This window comes from Triturus cristatus, chromosome 10 (genome assembly GCF_964204655.1).
Source record: "Triturus cristatus chromosome 10, aTriCri1.1, whole genome shotgun sequence".
Classification (NCBI taxonomy): domain Eukaryota; kingdom Metazoa; phylum Chordata; class Amphibia; order Caudata; family Salamandridae; genus Triturus; species Triturus cristatus.
In genome coordinates, this window is record NC_140593.1 from 150,200,035 (window position 1) to 150,225,936 (window position 25,902).

Here is a 25,902-nt window from a genome sequence, read left to right on the forward strand (position 1 = left end):
TGTCTTCTTAGATGAGCTGCGATTACTGCGAGGCACTTGGTGAAGACTCTGGGTGCTGTAGTTACCCCGAAGAGGAGAACTTTGAATTGATAATGGTGCCCGTCCACCACGAACCTGAGATATTTTCTGTGAGCTGGGTGAATGGGAATATGGAAGTAAGCGTCCTTTAAATCTGGAGTGGATGGAAATTCGCCTTGCGGAAGTAATGGGAGCACCTGTTGGAAGGTGACCAAGTAGAAGTGATCTGATTGAAAGTATTGATTTAGCTGCTGAGGTCCAGTATAGGCCTGAGAGAGCTGTCCTTTTTTGGGATTAAAAAATATAGGGAGTAAACTCCGGTCCCATGATGATGCAATGGGACTGGTTCTATCAACTGTTTTTGTAACAGAAAAAGAACTTCTTGTTTCAAAAGTGTGAGATGTTCTGGTGACATTACCCGTTGTTTTGGAAGAATATTTAGGGGAGTGCTGGTAAGTTCCAGGCAGTAACCATACTGGATAATTTGTCTTACCCACTTGTCTGAGGTGATTGAATTCCAGACAGGTAGGAACTGTGAGAGACGTCCCCCGACAGGAGTGGAATGGTCGGGGGTAGTGGAGGGAAGTCACTGTTTGTTGGCAGAGGAAGTGCGGGTGGAGTTACCGCTGCCTCTTCCCTTATTATTATTGCCTCTTTAGTTTCCTCGAAGATTTCCTCCGGAAGAGGGTATTGGCCCTTGTAAGAGGAGGAGGGATTATCTGTAGACACTGTCTTTGAGCCACCCCTATAAAAGGAGCGGCAAAAGGAGACTCTGGTGGAAGGCAATTGTAGAGCCCCCGTGGACTTTGCAGTTTCAGTGTCTTTTTTCATCTTTTCCAGGGACTTGTCGACAGCTGGTCCGAAAAGATGTTGTTTATCGAAAGGCTGATTAAGTATGGAGGATTGTACCTCCTGCTTGAATCCAGAGATTCCAAGCCAAGCGTGTCTGCGTAATAGTACGCTAGTGTTGATGGCACGAGATGCTGTGTCTGCCGCATCTAGTGCGCATTTAATGGAAGTGTTGGTAATGAGCTTACCTTCTTGCATGAGGTCATTGGCCTTGCTTTTATACTCATCTGGCAAGCTTTGCATGAGTTTTTCCAACTCATCGTAGTGAGTCCTATCGTAATGTGGTGGCAAAGCCTGATCGTTGGCAATACGCCAGTGGTTAGCAGCCTGAGAAGCCACTCTTTTGCCAGAGGCATCAATTAGTTTTGACTCCTTGTCAGGAGGAGGGGGCGACACCTGTGGTCTGGGAGTCAGCTCTCTTGCGGGCTTTTGACACCACCAGAGATTCTAAGGGTAATTGACCCTTTAGGTATATAGGGTCTGTAGGAGCGGCCTTGTATTTCTTGTCTACTCCAGGTGTGAGTATTCTCGATCTGACTGGGTCTTTGAATACCTCATCTGCATGTTTTATCATGCCCTTGAGCATTGGCAAAGCATGGGTAGACCTTTGAGAGTGTGTTAATGTCTCAAGTAGGAAATCCTGTTCAAGAGGGTCTGAATGAAGCTCCATCCAATGGTATTGGCTTGCCCTGTTGATAAGCTGCACATAGCCTATGTTGTCATCAGGTGGGGAGGGTCTAGAGGGATACAGGTATGGGTCGTTATGGTGAGCTGGTTCCTTATCATAATTCTCCCAAGAATCTGTGTCATGTGGCATATCCTGATCTATTAGCACATCATGTTCTTCATCTCCATTTCCATCCTCGTACTCTTCATCCTGTTTGTCAGGTGATAGTGGAGGTGGTGGTGAATTTGATGGTGTAATGATCAAATTTGGATTAGATGGAGGGGATGGAGTAATGCAAGGGGGAGAGGGGTTAGTACCCATGTCCTTTTTCTTTAGAGATATAGGATGATCCTCTGTGAGATCCAGCTTCCTTTTTTTAGGAAGAATGGCCTGGAGGTGTCCAGTTTTAGGGTCAATGCTTAGTCTATTTTGTTTTGGATCCAAAGAAAGGTCTTCGGGTGAAGGTTCTTTAGGTGGAGGAGATTTCGTCGTGGAAGAATTTGGCTGAGAGTCTTTTGGCGCAGAGTGTTTTGAGTCGGAATGCTTGGTTTTAGCTTGTTTGGGCTCTGAACCTTTAGGAGTCTGAGGTGTCGGCTCCAAACTTTTCGGCATGGAGGGTTTCGGCTCCGAGCTTTTAGGTGTTGATTTCGACTTCAAGACTTTTGTTTTTGAGGCTTTCTGCTCCGAGTCTTTGTCTTTGGAGGCTTTCATGTCTGAGGCTTTGTCTTTGGAGGCTTTCGGGTCCAAGGTTTTGTCTTTGGAGGTTTTCGGCTCCGGGGTCTCTTGTTTGGAGGATTTTGACTCCGAGGGCTTCGGCGTCAAAGGTGTCTTTGGTGCCGATAAAGTCTTAGGTTTGTGTTTCGGTGCCGAGGGTGTTGGTTCAGCTCCGGAATGGGATTGGGGGATTGAGCCCGAAAGCTTGTGTTTCTGTTTCGTAGCTGAGCTGGAGGGGAGGGCATCCAAAACTCTTTCATGGTGTCGACCTGAGCACGAGGACGAAGGTGATACCGGAGCTTTAGAGTTGGGGTGACTGGATACATGGGGATCAGTGACTGCAAAGACTTCTTCGAACAAAAACCAAGTGCAAACATCCGTACCCAAATCCAAATGGCGATCTATGCTAAAGCATATGTCTACAGTTCATATGCCTCAAACATATAATACTCCTGTACCTTAATTCATGTGCATCTCATTCTCATCAGAGCATCAACATCAAAGCTACCACATAAGAAGGGGCTCATCAATTTCTGTATTCAAGAGAGGTCTAAAAGTAATCTTACATGTGTCCTGGAGATACACAACTGACCAACTCTCTTCACATTATGTCAGTAATTATGATACTTCATTATGATACATGGCAGCTCAGTTTTATAGAATATAGTGTCTTACTAACTGCCCCTTAGTTAGTGTATAAACTTTTAGATTGTAATTATACTTGGTTGGGTACACACAGTCCTAATAATACAATAGTGCTACCAGAGTATATTCCTAAAGGAAACCACTTATACAGATTGGATTCTGCCATATTAATAGTCTGTGTGATTCACTAATGTCTCCGACCATGATCTCTAAAAGACTCTTACGACATGTGCTTGCAATGCCACCTTACCTAGAAAGTGATCACTAAGCGACCAAGCCCACTACTGGGTTACCAATGGAAGCACCTTAATCAGGCTACGATTGCCATGCCATTCTTGCCAGACAACCACCTTATCTAGGCACAAAGAATTGGAAGTTGTGCCTTTTTCCAGGGGTGTTCCCGCTGATAAGCTGGCAGCCTGGTCGCAAGAGTGGTATAAAGGTATACAGGAATGTTTTACATTGCTCATATAATATATATTTTTGACAATAGTTTGAGTATAATAAATCCCCTCATTTCCGATTTCCCACTGTTTCTGTACTGATTTTTTTTTTGTTTTTAATGGGGTCGGCCCCTCTAATACCATGTGAGTTCTATGTGATGTTTTTTGTGGCCTCCAAGCACCTTTTTCCACAGTAAATAACTGACCAGGAGGAGTGCGAGATGCCTGCCAATTTTACACCATATTGTCTATACCAAAGTCTATAGGGGATTTAGAAAACAAATCAGGTGTGTCAGCAACTTTTTATAAAGAGCAGTCAATGCTCCCTTCTGCTCCATTGCCTCTGCGTCTGCATCTATAACACGCCAGCGGTGCAGAGGCAACGCCCCCTTGAGATAATTTCAGTGCCACATTTGGGCAGACGCGATCAGTATTGTAGAAAGGGCTGCACAATTATCTGCGGCCCCGTTTGTAATACCAAGTGCCACGGGAACGCAGAAGAAGGCACACATGCCTGTTGTGTCCCAGGGCACTTTGTGTAGTCTGGCCCCATGTGGAGATTCCCTAAACAGGTAATGCTGAAACTATGCAGATTAGTCACAGAGCATAATCTTTGACATTTAATGCAGGCTTTCAATAACAATGTGAGGGGTACTGACGGCAGAGGGCTGTGTGATGTTCATTTTTTATCACTGAGAGTTTGCTTGCAAAGAAGATTAAATTGGATGAGTAATCAGATTCAGGCATTCAACCTAAAAGCATTTTTCAGCTGGAAAGGTATAGTGTAAAGCAGTTCCTGAAAAAGAGGAATCTAGGTGAGACGGTTGCCTAAGGACACGCAGATGCGTCGGGACACTCTTTCGAGTAGCCGTACGCTATACAAAAACCTGCATAACATAACATAACATAACATAACATAACATAACATAACAGATGAATCCTAAGGCAAGTACAAACGTATCAACAGCTAGCATCCTTGATCTGACAGCACAAGAATCCCAACGAGGTTAGAGCAGACAGGCATCAAGTCAAGAGTACTTTACTATACAAATAAGCTATGTGAGTGAAGGGAAAATGCTTGCTTCATAAATCAAAATAACTTTAACAATTATGGGGTAGTGTTCAAACACATCAACATTGTGTGTGGAGTTGAATAACTAAAGTGAATCCTGAAGAGCAAACAATTATGGGAGGATAAACAGCTTTGAAGTCACAAAGCACTTTTTGTGGTTAGATCAATGCTTTGAGAATGTTACACTTTAAATGTTAAAGTATTAATCCACGCAAGTTTAAAGAAAGGATTGGTTGAAGTGTGCAAAGTTCATTAAACTGCTTTCAGTTTGAGTACCTAATGTTCTGGGTTGGGAGCTGCTGAACATCAACACATCTCTTGTTTACTTAAAAGCTTACTGTAATGAAAACCAAGAGTACTGTTTACTGTTTAAAAAGTTAGACAAAATGTGGACTGATATTATGTATACTGATATAATGATTCTCACGCTATGCTATGTCACAGATTGTTCTTTATGCTCTAAGAAAACCAATAAAAAGTTTATTAAAAAAAAAAAAGTTAGACAAAAGAAGGCTTTTCATCTGACTAACCAAGGTCATGAACACATACAAATTTAAAGTAGGACAACAATGTATGAAGGAGAGTCAAATGAGGAGTCTTACTTTTCGAGAGCTTCATCATACTCATTCACTGCTTTCTTCACGGATTCATCGTCTCGGCTGTGTCTTGATTCTTGCACCTTTAAGAGACACTAATGTTAAAAGTGGAGGTTCTTAAACAGAAGTTTGGAAACACATAAACGTTGCCACTAGAACAACTACAAGTCATGTACCCTCAATAATGCCACTTACAAGATGGATTTGAGTGGCATGTGGGTTAAAATGAGATGTATGGATTTTGAAAATCAATTTAAAATATTGCTGGAAATCAGAAATTCATGATGGAGTATCCAGGAATTATGTTCCAAGTATACGAAGTGTGAAGTCACCTCAATAATAGACACATCAACAAAGTTGTTGTGGCATAACTTCTCTTAGTACCATTGATCTATCCGGCCTTTTATCTGTATGGGATGAAAGCCCTTCTGAAATGTAAGCAATGTGAACTTAAATGGACTCAAACAAAATAATCAAAGCAATTGATTGGTTACAGGGAAATCCAACACCAGTTAGGAAGGAACTTAACTTTAACTTAACTTTAGCACTGAGAAAAACAAAATAAGGATGATGTATGAAATGGCCTCTCACACAGCTTTGATAGAGAACCACTATTTCCAATGCTGTCATGTTGCTACATGAAAATTGCTACCATGCATGGTTTCAAATGAAGTATTCAAAAACTTCAAAAACAAATGCAGTTCTCATTGTTTTACTGTCTGCTCAATCATGTAAAAAGTTATATCAATTGAATATGAAAGGACGTGTATCTAAATTAAATGTGTACTGGTGTAAGTCTAGGTTTAACACTAGACGAGTGGATGTCTAAAGTGACAACCTCATTTTATCTGGGTATTTTCTCAGTCATGTTTTATTTGTAAATGAATTTAAGCATGGATTTCCAAAGTTAGTCCAGGAAACAATAAATGGAAATCATTCAGGTAGTCATGATTAACCTAAAATTCTAGAATGGCTCACCCACCTCGGCAAATATTAGACATCGCTGACCTACACCCTGTCTGGTTACTGGCTTCTCTTAGTAACACTGGTAATGATGTCTCAATAGAGCTATCTACATTTTGGAAGTGTTAGAAGACTGTACTATTCCCAAAAGACTTTGAACACCGACAGAAGTAAAACCCTCTACCAGGACTTCAAATCAAAAACAAAAGCCTGGACTAATACAAGACCTAAAAATGTAACTTGCTTGCCCACTTTTGCCTTCTTTGTTGGTATTCGTCCATGGCTCTCCAGAGATAGAGGCGTCCGTGGGTGTTCACTACAGAGGGAATCTATTTCCTTGTTGCATACGGCTGGTGCAGGACTTCACTTGGTACTATGAGTTAACAACTCGATAAACCTTCAGTGGAACCCTGTAATCACCGGCTTTGAATGACTGGCCAGAAATGGTGATGTCAGTGCTCGGTGTGATCAGTTTGGGCATCCGCCCTTCCTACATTAAGTGAAACAAGCTCACATTTGCATTCTAATGTCCGGAGGAGGCCTATAATCTTTAGGCCAAAACAATGCAACCTGTTTTGAGAGCATACCAGTTATTTTCCAAAAATATTAAGGCTGTAAGTGAGGTAGAACAGTCTCCTTGCTTAATTACATGATCTACCTCAGGGCGTATAATGGACAATTCTAGTGTGTTGTGTATGAAAAATTGAGTCGTTGGCTAACTTGGGTGTGAGCCCTGGTAAAGCAACAGCCACAATCCCTTGCAGGGAGAACCACAAAAAGTCACTAAATTAACCCGTGCTTAACCCAGGATAGCTTGGCACAAAAGGCAGTCAGGCTTAACTTAGAGGCAATGTGCAAAGTATTTATGGAGCATACAGACAGAAACAAAGTGAAAACACACAAGAAAAATCCTAAACCAATTTAGAAAAATAGAGTAAATTAAAAAAAAAGAATAGACACTAAAACACCAAAACTCCGACCAGAAGAACCAGAGTAATTTCTTTTAAAAGGTTTTAGTGAAATCTAGTGCCTAAAAGATCAAAGCTCCAAACGCAGAGATCTGGTCGCTCAAGAACCAGGTTGATGCCGAAAGGTAAGGATGACTGTGATGGAACGCGGTTCCGATACAAGAGTCGATTGGGCATGGTCAGTGCTTACCTTTGGACTTAAAAACATTCTTGAAGAAAAATGTCTGAGAAGTTAGAAGTTCAGTCGGGAAAGGTCGCTGGAGTGTCCAAGTAGGGAGCGTTGTTGCCGGATGGCCATGGAGCTAAGCCGCTGTGATGATTTTTTCCTTTAGACCTAGTCGCCGAAAAGGAGTTGAAAATCTCCACTGGGACGAGACAGAGGGTTGTAGTCGAAGACAGTTCAACGAGGTTGGATATCCCTTTGACGAAGGATAGCTGACAAGGATTTGCTGCTGAGGAGAAAAAAGTAGTGGGAGAAGCCGACCTGTGATGCACCTCGCAGATAGGTGAGCAGGTTGGTGCCGGTCTCCTCCTGGTTCTCAGAGCACTTTTTTGCCAACTTTTGCCCAAGTCCTCAGTTTTGGAAGTTGGTCATCTGGGTACCTTTAGCACCACAACAAAGGGTCCAGGACTGGTGGGACAACTCTTAGGGGTTCAGGACTCACTCAGGCTTGTACCAGGTGCAGGTTCAAGATAGAGGGAGATTTTTATGTTCATGTATCTCTGAACAGGAGGCCAGCTAACTAGACCTTGCAGTAACTTCTGGCAATCCTGGGTGCAGGTGAACATGCAGGGCTCCACAGCAGGACTGGCCTCTGACGGTTCAAGGCAGGCTCGAGGCTGAAAAGCAGTGCTTCCAGGTAGAGCAGCTATCTGACAGAGTGCACAGCAGGTTACAGCAGCAGGCAATCCTCTGAGAGTCCTTCCACAGGTCCAGTAGTGAACTGAAGAGTGGGCCTAAAGGTCCCATTCTTATACCCTGGTGCCCTTCTTCTGGAAGGTGAGAGAAGCTTATGGAAAGGTTCTTTGAAATGCATGAACTTTCTGACTACCCGGCCTCGGCTCCAAGTTGGCCGAAGTGACAATGCAGGGTTGTTAGGTCCTTTGTGTGGAGACTGGACACTGGGGCTGTGGTCAGCTATGCCCCCAACCTTCCAGTTGATTGCCCATTGAGGCACACTTAATCCCCCTATTGTGTAACTGTATGGGAGCAATTCACAAAGCTTAACTGTCAGCTACACCCAGTCATGTGACCCAAGGCTGGCTGCAGGCACAAAAAGGCTAAGGGCAGGAAAATGCCAACTTTCTTAAAGTGACATTTTCAAATCTGTAATGGAAAATCAGGCTTTATCATTAAAGAGGGGTTATTAATACAATTTCACAAGTACCAAACATGATATATCCACCTCCTCTCAATAAGGAATTACACTTATTAAATGTAATAAGGAATCCCAAATGTTATACTGTGGGAGTGATAGGCCTCACAGTAGTGAAAAATGAATTTAGCAGTTCTCCTCTACCAGGGCATGTAAAACTTAATAGTATAGGTCCAACCTTTTAATTACGCAGAACCCTACCCTCTGGGCTACTTAAGACCTACATTAGGGGTGACTTATATGTAATAAAAGGAGAGTTTAAGTCTTGGCAAGGGGGTTTAAATGCCAAGTCAACATGGCAGTGTGACACATCATTCAGGCTGCAATGACAGGCCTGGGACATGTTTCAAGGTGATATTTAAGTGGGTGGCACAATTAGTGCTGCAGGCCCACTGGTAGCATTTAATTTACAGGCCCTGTCTATATGGTATACCACTATAGAAGGGATTTATTAGTGAATTAAAAATGACAATAAGGTACATGCCAATCAAACCACGTTTAGAGAACAATGCACAAGCACTTTACACTGATTAGCAGTGGTAAAGTGCACAGAGTTCCAAGTCCAACAAAACGAAGGACAGCAAATATGGGAAACACATAGGCAAAAGGTTTGTAGGAATACCACCCTAAGACTGACAGGTCTAACAACACCCCATTCAAAATCTGCAGAAGGGCTGTGTATTTTCCTTAATCAATATGGAATAATTTATTTTTAAATTCATATTATGAGCTAAATAAATGCTATATGATTGTGATGATAAAATGCACAATTGGTGTCTTTTAAATATATTCTTGCTAAAAGTACGAAGGGTAATATATTAGAAAGATTAATTAGTTAATATTGTGACTAATTGTGATATGCAAACTTTGTTAGTAGCATCTCCAAAAATTAGTATTCCATTACTGGAGATTTAGAGACACCCAGCCATAATCCGTCACTTCAGAGAACCATACAATTTTTATATGTATTTTCCGAGTCCAGGTTCTGTAGGGTTGTTTGGACTTCCCCATTTAACTCTACCAGGACTTCGGCATCTGGTTGGGATACTGGCCCAAGTGTATCAATCCAGTGTTCTGGACACAGAAGAGGCTATGCAATGACACAGCCCACATTTCAGGTCCTATTAGGAAATTGATAATGATCACATAGAATAAATCTAACAGGTCACCAGAAAGAGCATTTTGTAGGAGCTGAGCAAACAAGGTTGTATAATAGCTCTTAAGTGGCCATGAAGGGGCATGCTAGTGCTTAAAATAAATCCACATACATCAACCGTATTCCCAATTTCCCTCACAAACATTAAATAAATTAAGGAGTATGAATGGTAATATAGTTTCCTCTCTTTAAGATTTGCTTATAACAATAATTTTTGGATTGCGTTTAAAATCAAACAAAGTAATCCAGAAACAATAACTTCAATATCCCCTATAGAAAATATACACCACATATCACTTAACTACTCCACACAAAAAGAAAGTTAAAAAAATATCATAGGCTGCTTCACACTAAAGAGTGTAGGAAGTCCCCACTCCATGTGCAAGCTCAGCCACTTCCTTGTCTAAGATTTAATTTATGTCATACTAAGACACACACACACAATGGTAAGTAGCATCATGTGATTTTATTTAGTCATACATGCTCTAATATTTATACGCACTTCCAACAGGAGTTTTCTTTAAGAGTCAATAGGCAGACCCATATCTTGCTGTCATAATTTCTACCTCATTTGAGCAACACGCCTTTTTACAAAGTGTGTTGTATTGTTATGTTGTTAGAACACTGGCTTCCATCACTTTATATCAGCTTCAACTTTGGATGTGTTAAACATTAAGTATGAGATGCTATCTTCAAAGATGGGTTACTTTGCTCACATTTTATTCCAAAAACTGCAAAACCCTGGGAAAAGACAAAGGATTGTATTAGAGTCAAGAGGCATCATTCATCATCAAATGAGGACCAGATATAGGGAAGAAGCAGACTTCCATTTTTCCAAGATCTGTTGTCTCTGTTCTTGGTTTATTTACTTTTTAAATAAATATTTTACAAGAGCATGATGTACGCCAAAAATAGATTTCTATAATTGCAGGTTATTACATGATTCGATCAGACCAACTTAAATGAATTCATAAAAATAAAGTAATTCTCAGGCCAAGTGGGATGGCTAATTCGGATCCCTATATAAATTAGACTTTGCAAAGGGATCTGAATGCCGAATTGTGAAATAAACACTGCTCATCCCCAATTTTCCCAAAACAAATTTCGCTAGGTGAAACCTGCCAAAATGTATAGGAGAAAAATATGCAGAAAGCGGTAAGCAACTCTTTGCACATGTAAATCCTCATTTACTCGAGGAAACTCATAACCAGATGTATTTACTACTCACAATAAATACCTCATCTCAGGGAACTAGTACACATCAGATATGGTAAGTACCACACAAGTTTAACCAAACTTGGAATCTGGGCCTTAATGTTTAATTCAGACAAGAGTTTTTAGAACACATATGAAAATACCTGAAATCAAAACTAAAACTGATGATTCTAGTAGTTCGTTGGCATGGAATAAGCCCACAAAATTGGTACACACATTAAATAGAACAGATTCAACGGTTTGGTTAAATTTGGTTTGGTTAAAAATCACAAACCAGTCAAACTGGTTCATTCATGTGGTAAGCACGGAACTAGCCAACATAATTGGTTTATTTTGTGCTCACCATCAGAATGAACAATCCACATTGGTGTGATAGGAAGAAACCACAAATCTTTTTCCTCACTTAATTTAGTTTTGAATTATAACATCAAAAACAATGAACATTAAAAGTATTTAAGAAATAGTATGGATGAAATTAAACAGACTTGAGCCCATTCAAAAAGAAATGTGGTAATCTATAAATTCAGGGTTATGTATTTGTTTGTAGATTTTTTAATACCAGGTATTCTCAAACTTTCCTGAACTACGCCAGAGAAATTGTGACAGCTGCATGTTCCCTTGAATACGCCTACACAACCAACAATACTATAAGGGCAGTTCCAAATGTGGAATTGTGCAGAGCTCTGAATTAAGCATGCAAAATCTCCCTCCAATTAATTTATTTTCTGCTTATGGAATATATTTTTTTCTGCATGGAGGAAGTCCTCCTTTTTTTCGGGTATCTGCTGATCCCTCCCACTAGGAAAATGTATTTATTCCTTCCCATAACATGATTAAATTCAATACAGTTTCAAGTATGGGAATGGGCTGAAGAAAAGTCTATGAATGCACCTACATTTGTGGATGTGCTCAAACTTTCATGGAATCACACCCTGGAATGCCAATTCCCGGCCCTTTGTAGAAGATTTAACCACACACAAACTTATGTGTGAGTAAATATATTTATGAGCACAAAACAATGTTTTGCAGAAGGCAAAAGTGGATTTGCAAAAAGGGGATTTGAGCCTGTAAGCTGAAATGATATGCACAACCAGCTCTGAGAATCAGACCCATAGAATGTAGACTTATTAGCTGTTTCATGCGAGTCAAGAGAAAGAATTAAAATATTTACACTTGAATTGAACCTTCTACTATCATTATAGACTGGGGCACGAGACAAATGATAGAATTGCTAGAAAACAATGAGTTAAAAAAAAGGTTAGACAAAACAGACACATATACATTTCTCAGATGTGTACCTGTTTTGTCAGTTTTCGCAACTGCTCTGTTAGCATTCCAGCTAGTTCATCAAATTTGATGAAAGCCTAAAAGGAAATACAATATTGCAATAAATACACCGATCAAACTCTTCAGAAAAAGAGAAAACACTGAAATACTTTAATACAAGCTTATGAGACAAACAAGAAATTGGCAAATACTAACATGTACAAGGAAATAAATGCTTTACAATTGATATGTACCTTACATTCATGAAAGGATCTACTTCAAAGACAAAACATACTTACCTCCTCAGGCGCAGTCTGGCAAGTTATCATGGCATCCAGGAATTCGTACATGTACTGAAAACGTATAAGCAGAAAATTGTATATTGCTCTTCCAAACTAGGATCTCAAGTTTTTTTGCATTTATGTCAAGTAACACACTACATTCACATGATCAGAAACGTGGTTTAGATGTCAAAATTAAAGTATTTCTTTGTTTGACCAACCAATTTACGATATTGTTGATAAAAAATGTTTGTGTTGCTGTGACACTCAAAGGTTCATATAACTTGTAGGAATATTGTCAAATCTACCTTTTATTCGTCAAGCTCAATGGGTCACTTATTTTCCAATATCCCTATTGATACTGTTCCAACACTGCTCTAGTAGGGTTGACCTCTATAAACCATGTGAGTGAAGAGTTGAAAGCCAATTCAGCAGGTCCCGCCCATTCACCGAACAGGCTCATGGAAGAATATTTTCCTGCACAAGCCTTAAAGAGACCATGCAGAGAATTAACAGAAAACAATTGTGCACTGTATTAGTCAAGCCTTTCATAAGGAGTGAAGTACAGAGATCTTTAATATAGGTAGGGGGCATTCCTGCCTTCTGTGCATTCATCTATGGCAGTGCTGTGGCGACTGGCGAGACGGCCTACTGCAGTGGAATATAACATGTACCAGATCTCGCCACAGCTGCAATTGCCACAGTCCCAGGTCTGACCCAGAGCAAACCTAAATGTACCTCGATGATTTATATAAATCTGTACACCCACAACAGATTTCGCAAGTGCGCAAATTTAAGATTTCCCCTTCTGCACAATCGGAAGGAGGGAAAAGACTGAGTATGGCCTAAATAAAAGATATGGCTTTACAGTCAATATAAATTACAAACAGGAATTAAAAACACCAAAGGCAATCTATATCACGTGCATGAACCACTTAAAACGCCACAGCATTTCCAAATAGGTCTTCATGTCCCACAAGCGAAGGTGAATTCGAAAACTAACTATTTCATAGTACATTAATCCTAAAGAACTGTGTGAAAGCGATGAATTCCCCTATAGATTGAGAGCTGTGTCGCTTCTGTTTCATCGAACACTTGTTTGGCCATTGGTCAAGTGCTTCTTTCATGTACAAAAGACACACACTGTCAATATTAGACTAAAGGTCTGAAATAAGTCAACGTGACGCTTAGGCACAATTGCAACAGTGGAAATCAAACACAGTCTTCATAAAGGGTATCAGTAAGTAAGACAGGAAAAGAGTAAACAAATGAACAGCATTAGGCTTCAAAGATGCTTACCGTACTCAGAAATTTGTATGTCAGATGGGCGTTTTCTGCCAAAACATCTGCAGCGAGGTCAAAGTACTGGAGAGAGAAAAACAGGATTATTATATATTAATTCCTGCATAATCGTCAGATCTGCATAAATAACCCAAAGGAGCAGACAGCAGCACCCTGGTCAACAAGCCCTATTATTGAATGGGACAAGCTGTGGTGGGCCTTGAAGCACAGCTAGCCACCCCCATGCATATTCACACAAATGCCTGGCACCAGCATACGCAAGTGGCTTTACTGAGTACTGGTACAGTTGGACCATCAGCAACCACCTTGAGTTTAGAGGACTAGAAAGACTTAGCTGTTTCCTGTACCACCACATGGACTAAACTCAGAAGACCCACTGGTCAGCATAATCTAGATGTCAACCTCTTTCTCACACTCCTTCCACTAACCTCCTGTGATAACATTCAGCATGAAGCTCCCCGCATGCATACACTACCACGTCTCAACCCTCACACACCTCATCCAGCACGACCTATAAAGAAAACTGCAGCCACCAGCCCTTCAACCATGCACTCCTAAATGCGGCCAAGCACTCTATGCAGAGAGGAGTGCGTCACGACCCTACCCGGGAAGAAGCACCGCACGACTGATAGAAACTGGCTACGTCATCCATCCAAAGTGAGATGCCATTTACTATCCCACCCACAAAGAGCTTTGGGCCTCGCAAGGGGCAAGAAAGCTCTATACATATAGCAATACAATTCACAACTGGAGCAGGCACAGAAACCTGAAACACTTGCACTTGTATCACACTCACACGTCAGAAAGGCTTTTCAAAGCTGCTACAGCTAAAAGAGAGCAGCTGCGGGGCGACCCAGCATTGCATAGGGCAGAGGGGTGGATACACAATCACACATGTCTACATTCATCACTTTGTTGCTCCTTTTAAATGCTGTGTACAACAGACAAGCAAAGAGTCAACCAAGAACAACAAATGCTGCGAGACCTCTTTCCACTCCCATTTGGAACAGTTTGGGCTTCACACAAACCGCAGCCACATTCGGTCACATTACATGGTAGACTTGTGACGGCAGAAACCTGCTTTCCTCGCCTTCAGACATTAGTATATCTAATCCAACTGTTTTGAATTTAAAATGATGACATTTTGCCAGCTGCTACATTTGAGTAGAGATATTACCAATAACAAAGACGCTGGGCACAGTGGCACTGGGAAATATAGGCAAGGCATTACTTTGGTGGTTTAGGGAACAGCATTATTTTTTTTTTAAAGTGTAGCGTCCTCGCACAATCGAAGTACCATCCACTGTGTAACAGCAATTTGGAATAAAGTTGATGGGCATTGATACTTTGAACAAGTGAGCGGCGGCAGCTGGTGAATTAAACAGGCAGGGCGTAAGTGTAGTAGCCAAATTGCCCTGAGCATGCCTGACCTACATAAAGGTGGGCACAGGGAGCGGGGCGCCGAGAAAATGAAGAAATTGGGGCAGAAAATGCATTGAGAAGCACAATTTTATAAATGAATTGCCCGGAAAGCCATAGGTTAGACAGGCAGTTCTGTACCCATAACATATCTCAATATTCCTTGCTCTACAGACAGGGTGAGACCTTCCCAGTGGCAGTTCTGGTTTGTGGAGCATCCAAAAGACAAAGAGGAAACACGGTGCCAGACAGAGAAATTGGCAGACAAGCCAATGTCATATAACCTGACAAGACCTTCTTATAGTGTTCAAAAATGAAAGGTCCTTCCTTCACCTCCATCTTCCACTTACTTTTCTTATACCTTCCTGCCCCTTCTAAGAAGCCTGTCTCTCAAATAAAATGATGACATTACCTGGGAGGGAACGATTAGAAGCATACAAATGGCCAGCCCTCGCCATCTCAAAGTGTGACTAGCAGAGCTTCTCTTTAAGTGGACAGGCTGTCTGGGCTCGACAAGCAGAGCTGTGCTCTGCTGATCCTATAGACCCTATAAACCAAAACTGGGCTTTGGCTCAAAAAATCAGCCGGACTGAGCCGAATAAACTAAGAAACAGAACACCTTGTCCCAACTGAAATCAATTAGACAACAAACTATTTACAAAACCTATCATGAAATGAAACACGAAAGGAAGGCTTTACGAATTGCCTGTTGCTCAGAACACTTTTGTTTATTTCACATTCTTATTTTTTGTGTGAACGGCAATTTTCATTTACAAAAGACTGTACATTGCACATACAAATATATTCAAATCCAATAACAATAAGCAACACAATACCCTAACGGATTTATACATTCAATCATCAAACATTCTTGGGCAATCCATTCATACCAGAAACTGACATACACTAAACTGAACGGTCCTTTTGACACCTCTCCCTTTTAAACACAAATTGTTGTCCGCATTTTATGCGTATTGGAACATTTTCTTTCTTCATATACACTTAAAGAACCACAAAAGCATTTAGGGCAGGGCTTTTATATAGAGTGTGCGAAGGACCGACTGGTCGACGCGTTTCGAACCTCTATCTTTATGAGGTTCTCCTCAGGACCAATTAATTTCTGCAATACAAACAAAAATGAAAATAACAATAAACATCAATACAAAACCGATAAGCAGTTTAAGAACTCAAGCCAGCCCCCACCAGCGGCCTGGCACACCCACCTTGCAAACAAGTGTCAGCATGGAACCTTGACCTGCTTTGGTCTTCAAACGATTCAACCAGCTAGAGCCGGAGCTGTGAACAACCAAATGTAAAATTGTACCCACTCGTATTGTCATTCTTACTATAACATGACAGACAAATACGGACATCACAACAGCTGCACTAATTCTCGCTCACCCTGTAATCTGTAGTCTGATTCATCCAGGGGGGCTGTTGTAATTAAACGTTCCCACGTGGTTTTGACTTTATTTAGTCGTGTCCCTTTTCTTTTGCTTCCAACAGGAACTGAAATTAGAAGTCAAAATAAAGGACGACGTCATTACGAGTGTTCAGTTAATTCTGACGACGTTGGTGATTAAAAGATGTAAAAAGCGGGTAGGAGGGGGTTGTCAATCCTTAGCTCACCTGATTTCTTCTCAATTGACGGCGTGCCGCGAGTCCGTGCATCCGCATCAGGAACTCCTCGCCCGATCAGGAAGTGAATACGATAGATTTCACCGGGTCAAAAAGCTACCCTTGACTCATGGGAGCTGTAGTTACTTCTAACGGAGAAGTGGGAAATGTAGTTTTATGCCGGAATGCTGCCGACCTGGCATTTTATTGAAAAAAACGGTGAACTTGATGAAACGCTTTATTCAAAGCTGCGCAATTGTTAAAGCGCTATTATGTAAAGCGTTTCATCAAGTTCACCGTTTTTTTCAATAAAATGCCAGGTCGGCAGCATTCCGGCATAAAACTACATTTCCCACTTCTCCGTTAGAAGTAACTACAGCTCCCATGAGTCAAGGGTAGCTTTTTGACCCGGTGAAATCTATCGTATTCACTTCCTGATCGGGCGAGGAGTTCCTGATGCGGATGCACGGACTCGCGGCACGCCGTCAATTGAGAAGAAATCAGGTGAGCTAAGGATTGACAACCCCCTCCTACCCGCTTTTTACATCTTTTAATCACCAACGTCGTCAGAATTAACTGAACACTCGTAATGACGTCGTCCTTCATTTTGACTTCTAATTTCAGTTCCTGTTGGAAGCAAAAGAAAAGGGACACGACTAAATAAAGTCAAAACCACGTGGGAACGTTTAATTACAACAGCCCCCCTGGATGAATCAGACTACAGATTACAGGGTGAGCGAGAATTAGTGCAGCTGTTGTGATGTCCGTATTTGTCTGTCATGTTATAGTAAGAATGACAATACGAGTGGGTACAATTTTACATTTGGTTGTTCACAGCTCCGGCTCTAGCTGGTTGAATCGTTTGAAGACCAAAGCAGGTCAAGGTTCCATGCTGACACTTGTTTGCAAGGTGGGTGTGCCAGGCCGCTGGTGGGGGCTGGCTTGAGTTCTTAAACTGCTTATCGGTTTTGTATTGATGTTTATTGTTATTTTCATTTTTGTTTGTATTGCAGAAATTAATTGGTCCTGAGGAGAACCTCATAAAGATAGAGGTTCGAAACGCGTCGACCAGTCGGTCCTTCGCACACTCTATATAAAAGCCCTGCCCTAAATGCTTTTGTGGTTCTTTAAGTGTATATGAAGAAAGAAAATGTTCCAATACGCATAAAATGCGGACAACAATTTGTGTTTAAAAGGGAGAGGTGTCAAAAGGACCGTTCAGTTTAGTGTATGTCAGTTTCTGGTATGAATGGATTGCCCAAGAATGTTTGATGATTGAATGTATAAATCCGTTAGGGTATTGTGTTGCTTATTGTTATTGGATTTGAATATATTTGTATGTGCAATGTACAGTCTTTTGTAAATGAAAATTGCCGTTCACACAAAAAATAAGAATGTGAAATAAACAAAAGTGTTCTGAGCAACAGGCAATTCGTAAAGCCTTCCTTTCGTGTTTCATTTCATGATAGGTTTTGTAAATAGTTTGTTGTCTAATTGATTTCAGTTGGGACAAGGTGTTCTGTTTCTTAGATCTTAAAGACCCTGGCATCCCCACTTGGGTACTAAAAAGCCATCAATATAGATCAAGAAATTATTTGATGTGGGTAAGCAGCTGCCACAGCATCATAATGGCCAATGCCACCAGGCCAATGATGTCACACATTCAGAAATGTGCCCCAAATTAGTACGCATTATAATTCAAATATCAGTTTCTAATACTTTGCAAATGAAGTCCCAGAAATTAGCTTGCTGTTTTCAGAAAATATGTAATTGTCACCCAAAATACATCATCCAATTTTTAAGTAAAAAACATAAAAATACTGTCATCAAATATCAGCTTCTCATTTTCTAAAAATATTGAAATTTGCACTAAACCTCAACTTTTCATTTATAGTAAATACATTAACTTGTTCCAATATGTAAGATTATTGTTTTCCACACATTCACTAATTTGGACCAGAAATATATGCTTGCCATTTATTTATACTAGGCGTTGCCATGGGATACCCCATCACATTGTAGTAACTGACATCAGGAGCCCAGGAAGTGTCCCTTTGGCAGCCATTTACCCCATAAATGAAGCATTCCAATGATATGCACTGGTTCCAATAAGCCAGGCATGCCAGTTTCCATCCCATAATAAGCATGCCACAATGTGCCCATGTGACCAACATATCGTAATTTGGTCATGCTCTGCCATAATGTGTCATTTTTGTTCGTATATCAGCCTTGCCATGATGTGCCCTGGTCCCCCGAAATGGAAGCCAGGAAATAATGTTCACTGCATTAGCCCATTGCACAGTTAAAGGACGTTTCCTGTGTACGCTAGTAATGTCATGCCGTTCACCTGTTCTGTCCTATGTCAGCCATACCACGATGCGAGCATTTCTGCCACAGACCAGGGCATCTTCTAATGTTCTCTTGCCCCTCCCTATATGCCGTCCATGTCAGGATGAGCCATTTGCTAGCCAAGCTATTATGTGTTGATTTAATCGGTTGTATGCAAGAACCACGCCTTTCTTAACAACGCGGTCTGAACCACAAATGCGTCTTTACAACGCATTCCTTTACCACATAAGTTGTTACAATGACTTGCCTTAGGGAAAGCTCTGGACTTTGGAATAGTATAAATTACTATTCCAACTCAAGTCTGCACAACAGTAGGTAAAGGGTTAAACTTAAAGTCCAACACCAATTTCCTTGAGACAAGTCGTTGTAATGACTTGCGTAGTAAAGGAATGAGTTGTAAAGACATATTTGTTATTCGGACCTAATTGTTGGAGCGGGGCTTATGGCCAGCAAGTCACGCTGTGTCGGAGCTCCTGCCCCAGACGATATAATTCGCTCTCAATACTGGCAGAATTGGACATCAACATGGGGAAAAACAGTGTCGGAAGACCCCCTGCATAGCAGGATCGAGAACCGGGAGACGTCAGGACTACACCGGCGAAGAAACGGCTGAGTGAGACTCCGGGGGAGAGATGGCATGCCTGACCCTCGAGCCTAATTTAGACAAGGCCCCGGAAGACGCTGAAACCCTGAAAAGGGGGCCCCCGAGGGCAAGGGAGCCCCCATATGGCAAAGTAGCTGCGCGACGAGACCGAGGTTGGTGCAGCGTTGCCGGAGCTCACCTGGATATCATGGACCGCTCCTCCTCGGCTGCAGCAAAATGGCGGCCTCCTCTGGGATGCGGGACAGGAGTTCATGGTGCCCCCCGGAGGAGTGGATAACGCAAATCGCCTGAACATACTGGCGGAACTATCGACTGAGCCCCGATGACAGCGGGAATTTCAGTTAAACTTGCGTGAGTAATTTGACCGCCTTGAGCCCAGGAGTAAGCGGCTGCAACCCTCCCTCCCTCCCCCCATGGCACTACAATACCCCCCTACTGCAGCAGGCTTGAAGAGTTACCTCTTTTGTGGCCACAACAATGGAGCCTGGCTGCTAGAAAGGTACCTGCTGGAAACGGGGGCACACCAGAAGTTTGCAGGGCACAAACCCCCACCGCCTGGGTCATACTACACGCGACAGTCTACCAGGAGATTCCCCTCCAGAGTAGTGTCCTGGTGAGAATACACTCGAGGAGGATGCCTGACTCCAACATGATGGCCGTGCGAGCCCCAATCACCAGGAAACAGTGGTCGAGGGATCCCAGAGCACCCGGGTGCCTTACCTCGACATGGCCACCACACAAATGGTCTAAACAACTAGGCTCCTACCTACTATTCCCCACTCTTGAAGCCCTTTCTCCACCCACCCACTTCTCGCTCCACCGGACTGCAGTTAATAGAGAAGCCCCTCCACCCACTCCGGACTCCATGGACTAGCTCATCGAGCGCACACCAGTGAGGCTAGGGGTGCTCCCCCGCCATACTCCCCCACCTGGCTCTCCCATCATGACATAAATTATGGGATCTTCCTCCGACCGTTGAGACCTAGCTAGCTGACCGATGCCCTGTGGAGCTACCTGTTTAGCTAAAGAGGGGATGGGTTGTGGACTTCCCACCCGGCCGTCACCTACCCAGCCGGACTTTGAATAGTCCTTCTTTCGTCTCGCCGTCGTATCTCTCCCTTACCCTTTTACCCTACCCTTCTACGCTCCATTAATCACGTTTTCCTATGCTCTTTAAATGTTTTTACCAAGACCTTGCCATTTGGCCGATGCCCGGTGGAGCTACCTGATAGCTAAAGAGGAGATGGGCCATGGCCTTCCACCTAGGCCTTCACCTACCCAGCCGGACTTGGGGCAGACTTTCCTTCGTCTCGCCGTCGTACCTCCCTCCTACCCCTTCACCCTACCCCCTTACCCTTCTACGGTCCAGCTATCTCATCTCCTACGCTCTTTGAATGTTTTACTAGTAACTTATGCAATGTTGTAATTGATGTAACTGATATAATTTTGTAACTTTGTGGAACCTCATGTGAAGCGCTCTGATACCTCCGGGTCTAGCCAGCGCTATATAAAACTCATTAAATAAAAAATAAAAAAATTGTTAAGGCACTGCGTGGTTCGAGCCGCGATGAAAATGCTGTTTCCCGTTTAATCATGCCACCCATGCCTTCAAGGGTCCCAGAGCCCCCAAATGTCAGTCAATTTCACCAGCCCAAGGGTCACTCTCCACATCACATGGAACGACGAGCGCGCTCAGTCTCACTTGTGTTACCCCTCTTGCTCAAAGGTGCTCAGCAGCTCTTCTATGAAATGCCTGACCTCGGCGGTCCTGATGGGGAGTTATTGCAGGCAAAGTAAGACAAAGCCTCATGGCACAGCTCTGCTGAGCCTCCCTGAGCCAGAAAGAAGAGGTGGTGTAGAACATTCTAAGCCAAGGCCCAGAAGAGTTATATGTTACACTGAGAAAACGCAACCTAAGAACCTCTTACGATTCGGATCTGACAGTCTGGAAATGTTGCTTAACGTAATCATTAGTCTTTCAGAAAATATTTCAGAATCCTTTCGGCCTTTCAGGTGCTCTTCCAAACTCTCTACTACAACATCTTACACTGTCCGTATTAAAATCCCATTGGCAGTTCCATGTTTCAAACGTAGGTTATGTGTACGGAAAAAAGAGAGATCTATAATCAACTCAGGGTTTGATCACCCATAAACAACGGTACACTTAGGTTCAAACAAATATTATATTAATAGTTCTGCTGTCATGCAAGCCAGAAAGTATTGCATTTCTTTCACTACAATGAATGCATATCCTAGACATGAAAGGATAGCATTGTAGAACACCTACCTCATACTTGCAGTACAGAAGCAGCAGGTTACCGAAGGTTTCAGGAGGGAATGGATTCTGCTGCAGCAGAAACTGCAGCTTCTCAAAGCCCTCGGTAGGCTTGGAGTCCATGTTCATCAACGCTTGATTATGTAGCGTAACCGGGTCAAGCTCCTGCGAACACATCGATTTACAGTTTCATCATATACTTCCAGGGCATGCATCTCTGATAGCACAATTTGATAGACATGCTTTGCTCAAAAGTCCACAACTGTCCAAAATAACCTTGACTGACTGACTAACAAGCATCCATGTATCCATCCACAAGCTCAATAGATTGATAACTCAGTATTAGGAAGCATGTGCTTTTAACTTGATAAAACACATGCACAGAGTCATTTTAGGAATAAGTATTAATCTGAACTAGGTATTGAGAATCCTTATTCATGTCTCATTACAATCCGCATAAAAACATGGGCAGAATCTACACTGTTAACATTACAAACCATTGGACAGCATCCTACGTTGTCATATCTTTATAGTTTAATGTGACAGGAAATATAGTTTCAGTTTCAAACACTTTATTGGGAAGAGACTTTTATACATAAAAGTAACATAAATATGACAAATAAAACATTTCATACAGTTAAACTCATATTCACAGAGAATAGGAATGACAGAAATATCAGATAGCAGCATATTCTAAAATAGTAAAGTGCCACGTGCCCTTACAGCAGGAGTTAAAAATGAACATACCTGTAAACAGATTTCCACATCAGACAATCGCATAGCCAAGGACAAAACGGCTCAACACTGCATGATATTGTGATACTTCTTTTTAAAAAGAGGAATTAAAAACATTCATAGAATTTACAAAACAATAAAAAATGTATCACTGTTTGGCCAGTTTTGCCTACACACGGGCAGGGAATAGCAGCAAGATTTGGCTGATACCCAAGCAGGAAGCACAATAGATATTTAACAGTATCGACTCGAAACCTAAATAACAGAGAGCGCTCCCATCTTCCGCAAAGCTGCCGCAAATAAACTGGGGGGCAATCTAGGACTCTCAGAGACAAATATGCAGTCATCTGGGATTTCCCTTATATACTTCTGAAACGCCTTTCCTGGGCAGATTCAGAACAAATTGAGGCTACTTTCCTTTTGTTAAAACTTGAACATGAATTTGGCTCAATAAAAGTCCTTTGTATGCCAATTTTACCCATTTCTGATTCAACATATGCCAACCACGGAATTCGGAGGTCGTTATCACAAGAGAGGCAATCAAGTATTATATCTCTAGTTAGTGATGCCTTCTCATTGCTACAAATTGACAACCAAACTATTAAGGGTCTCAGCCTAATAATATCAATTATATATTGTAAAATCAGTTCTTCATGGCAGATGACGTGTGGGGTAGAAATAGGTACTTAGATGAGTCGCCTGCACAACGTATTTTATTCGTATTGTATGGCTTCGCAGTTTGAAAGCCCCCTCATTTCAGCTCCATAGGTAGCAATGGAAACACATTGAGTTTTGTAGATCTGCAGCATGGGTACCAATTGCCCCACTCCCTGAGGTTAAGAGGGACAGAATAGAGAACCAAGGGGGACAGAATAGAGAACCAATTGCCTTTGAAAACTGCATTCTGCGATGTACAATACGGGGTGCCCATGCTCCCGAAGCGGAAGACATTACTCTCCAATATGGGAAACTATTGGCACTAGTTGAACAGTTTTCTCCCAATTTCAAAGATGGAAGTTGAATGCATTGTGGACCACACGCCATTGTGTGAGACTTCGAGAAATGAGTGCGTAGGTCACGAATAGCCCCAAAATCAATTAAGGCAAATCTAGGAGGCGCAGTGCTTAGGTGTGCGAGCCATAAGCACAGCATCACTTGCATATAAATGTATAGGTATACTTTCCAACCTTTAATAGCAGCATAATTACCTAGGCATCATGGGATTTTTACATCAATACTCTGGTACATCATCAAGCGAGAAAGGATGGGATAAGGCAAAATATACTCCCAGAGAGGTGGCAATCTGCTCACGGTTTAGGCTGGAACAGTTGAAAATCCTACACTGAACGAACTACTCAGGGACACAGTTAGCCAAGATGGGATTCATTACTATTGCTGGGTGCCTGAGAGGGTGTGAGAGTGATAGAACCTTTGTCCGTAGTCTTTGTCAGTGTCCAGTGTGTAAGGAATTTTGGGAAGGGGTCAAAAGATATCTGGTCCAGTTTCAATGTCCTCCATCAAAATAACTGCGAGGACAGTGATTCTAGAAATATTGGGCCAGTCTGCCCAGAGGAATGAATGAAATCTTAGATATGTATCTAATTTTTATGAGATGAAATACTGCTTGACTCTAGGGAAGTAATCTGTCTCTGGAGATGGATAGCTGTAAAGAAGACATGGACTGATGCATGATGGAGGTGAAAGCAAACTATGCCAGTCGAGGTTGGCCTAATAAGTTAGGAAAATGTGGGATGTCTTGCAGCACCACTGTGGTCTCAAAGAGATCTACCCTACCCACGTCTTGCCCTATCCTCGTGGTACACTACGGTATGCAAAGATCCTAACTGGGCACAATGTGCTACAGCTACTGGACATCTATGCTCTGTTTCTGACTCTGCCACCAGAAATACCCCAGTGCTGTACTATACAGATCTTTTTGGGAGGTTTATGTCTATGTGAAATGGAAATTAAATGGGAGAAAATATTGTGGACTACACGGGGTAAAATAAAAAAAAACAGAGTGATAAACGCTAGGGGACTGAACAATACAAGGGAATAAAAGAGGAGTCTGAGGCATAGCTAAAGAAAAGGGGAAGGGTTTCGGAGTGGAAGGCAAAATATAAAATCACGTGAGAGGACCCCATGCATAGCAAGATATCATAGGAGTGTGGCAACAGATGTAGCCAGGTACATCTATGTGATTTGTAATATTAGTTTGCAAAATGTTGTATATGGTTTCGGAAACTTGCTATTTGCACTCGATATACAATGCCACTTTCCAATCCAATCTAAATGAAGTGCTATTCAAAACAAATTATTATTGTATGGTTATTTATTTACTTAGTTAATTGATCATTCCGATATTCCATCTATGAACCTTTGTGTGGAGGTGCACTTTGCATGTCACATTTGGGGCTATACAGAACGTCGACACAGCTCCTCCTCCCAAAGTCTTAGTTATTTGAGTTGTTAGCAATGTCTCAATTTCCTTAATATTCTTGTTGCTAGCCATGTTGTAGTGCTATTGATTAATTAAAAAACATAAATCTTCAATACAATTTTTTTTTTTTACAAATGTGTTAGAAATGGGATTTCTGGTTGGCTAAGGCTTGCGCCAAAGCCAGGCAGAAACCACCACTCTAGTCAGGGCAAGGGAGTTACACGCTGAAGATAAGCCCTGCTCACCCACCTGGTAGCTTGGCACGAGCAGTCAGGCTTATACCAGAGACAATATGTAAAGTGTTTGCGCAACACACACACAGCAGCAACACACTGGGCACACCACAAAAGAAACTCCACACAAGGTTATATCAAAAATAGCCTTTGTATTGTCAAAAACACATTAGAAACATAATCACACATTTACACTGTGCCAACTGGCACTAGGCAACATTAACAGAGGATTATATACAGGACCAGGCCAATTGGGCCATGGTCAGAACCATCAGAACAGGTAAGTAAATATACACCACAACCAGTAACTACTGGTACAATAATGACCTAAGCACTATCACAGTCACCTTAGACACCATCCTACGATATCATAGCATGACATTAGGCATATCCACATTAGGCCCAAACCTCACTAGCATAAACACATTATGCAATAGGCCTTACCAGCATAAACACAGTATGCAATAAATCACGGTGCATAAATCACAGTTGTCATAGGCATCACATAAATGACATGGGGCAATAAATCACCAACATAGCCACATTAGGCAATAGGCATCATAAGCTTAAACAGGGCACCAGAGTAACACAGCACCTTAGGCATAACCCACTTTATGCATCACATCACAGTAGGGCCCACCTTAGAAACTGACCCCAGGCCAACTGGCCTTTTCTAGGGATTCAATGCCCTTTGTCCAG

The 25,902-nt window shown here is 41.9% G+C and overlaps 1 protein-coding gene across 1 annotated transcript in view; it reads right to left on the minus strand.

The window, feature by feature from the left end:
• LOC146789062 (intraflagellar transport protein 70A) overlaps positions 1-25,902 on the minus strand; it is a 276,982-nt gene that overhangs the window by 91,204 nt on the left and 159,876 nt on the right. Inside the window, exons 9-13 of the mRNA XM_085629969.1 lie at positions 21,808-21,960; positions 13,529-13,594; positions 12,248-12,301; positions 11,981-12,046; positions 5,011-5,087 (exon numbers count right to left, since the gene is read on the minus strand). Coding sequence (XP_085486095.1) covers positions 5,011-5,087; positions 11,981-12,046; positions 12,248-12,301; positions 13,529-13,594; positions 21,808-21,960 — 416 coding nt within the window. The remainder of the gene's footprint in view (positions 1-5,010; positions 5,088-11,980; positions 12,047-12,247; positions 12,302-13,528; positions 13,595-21,807; positions 21,961-25,902) is intronic.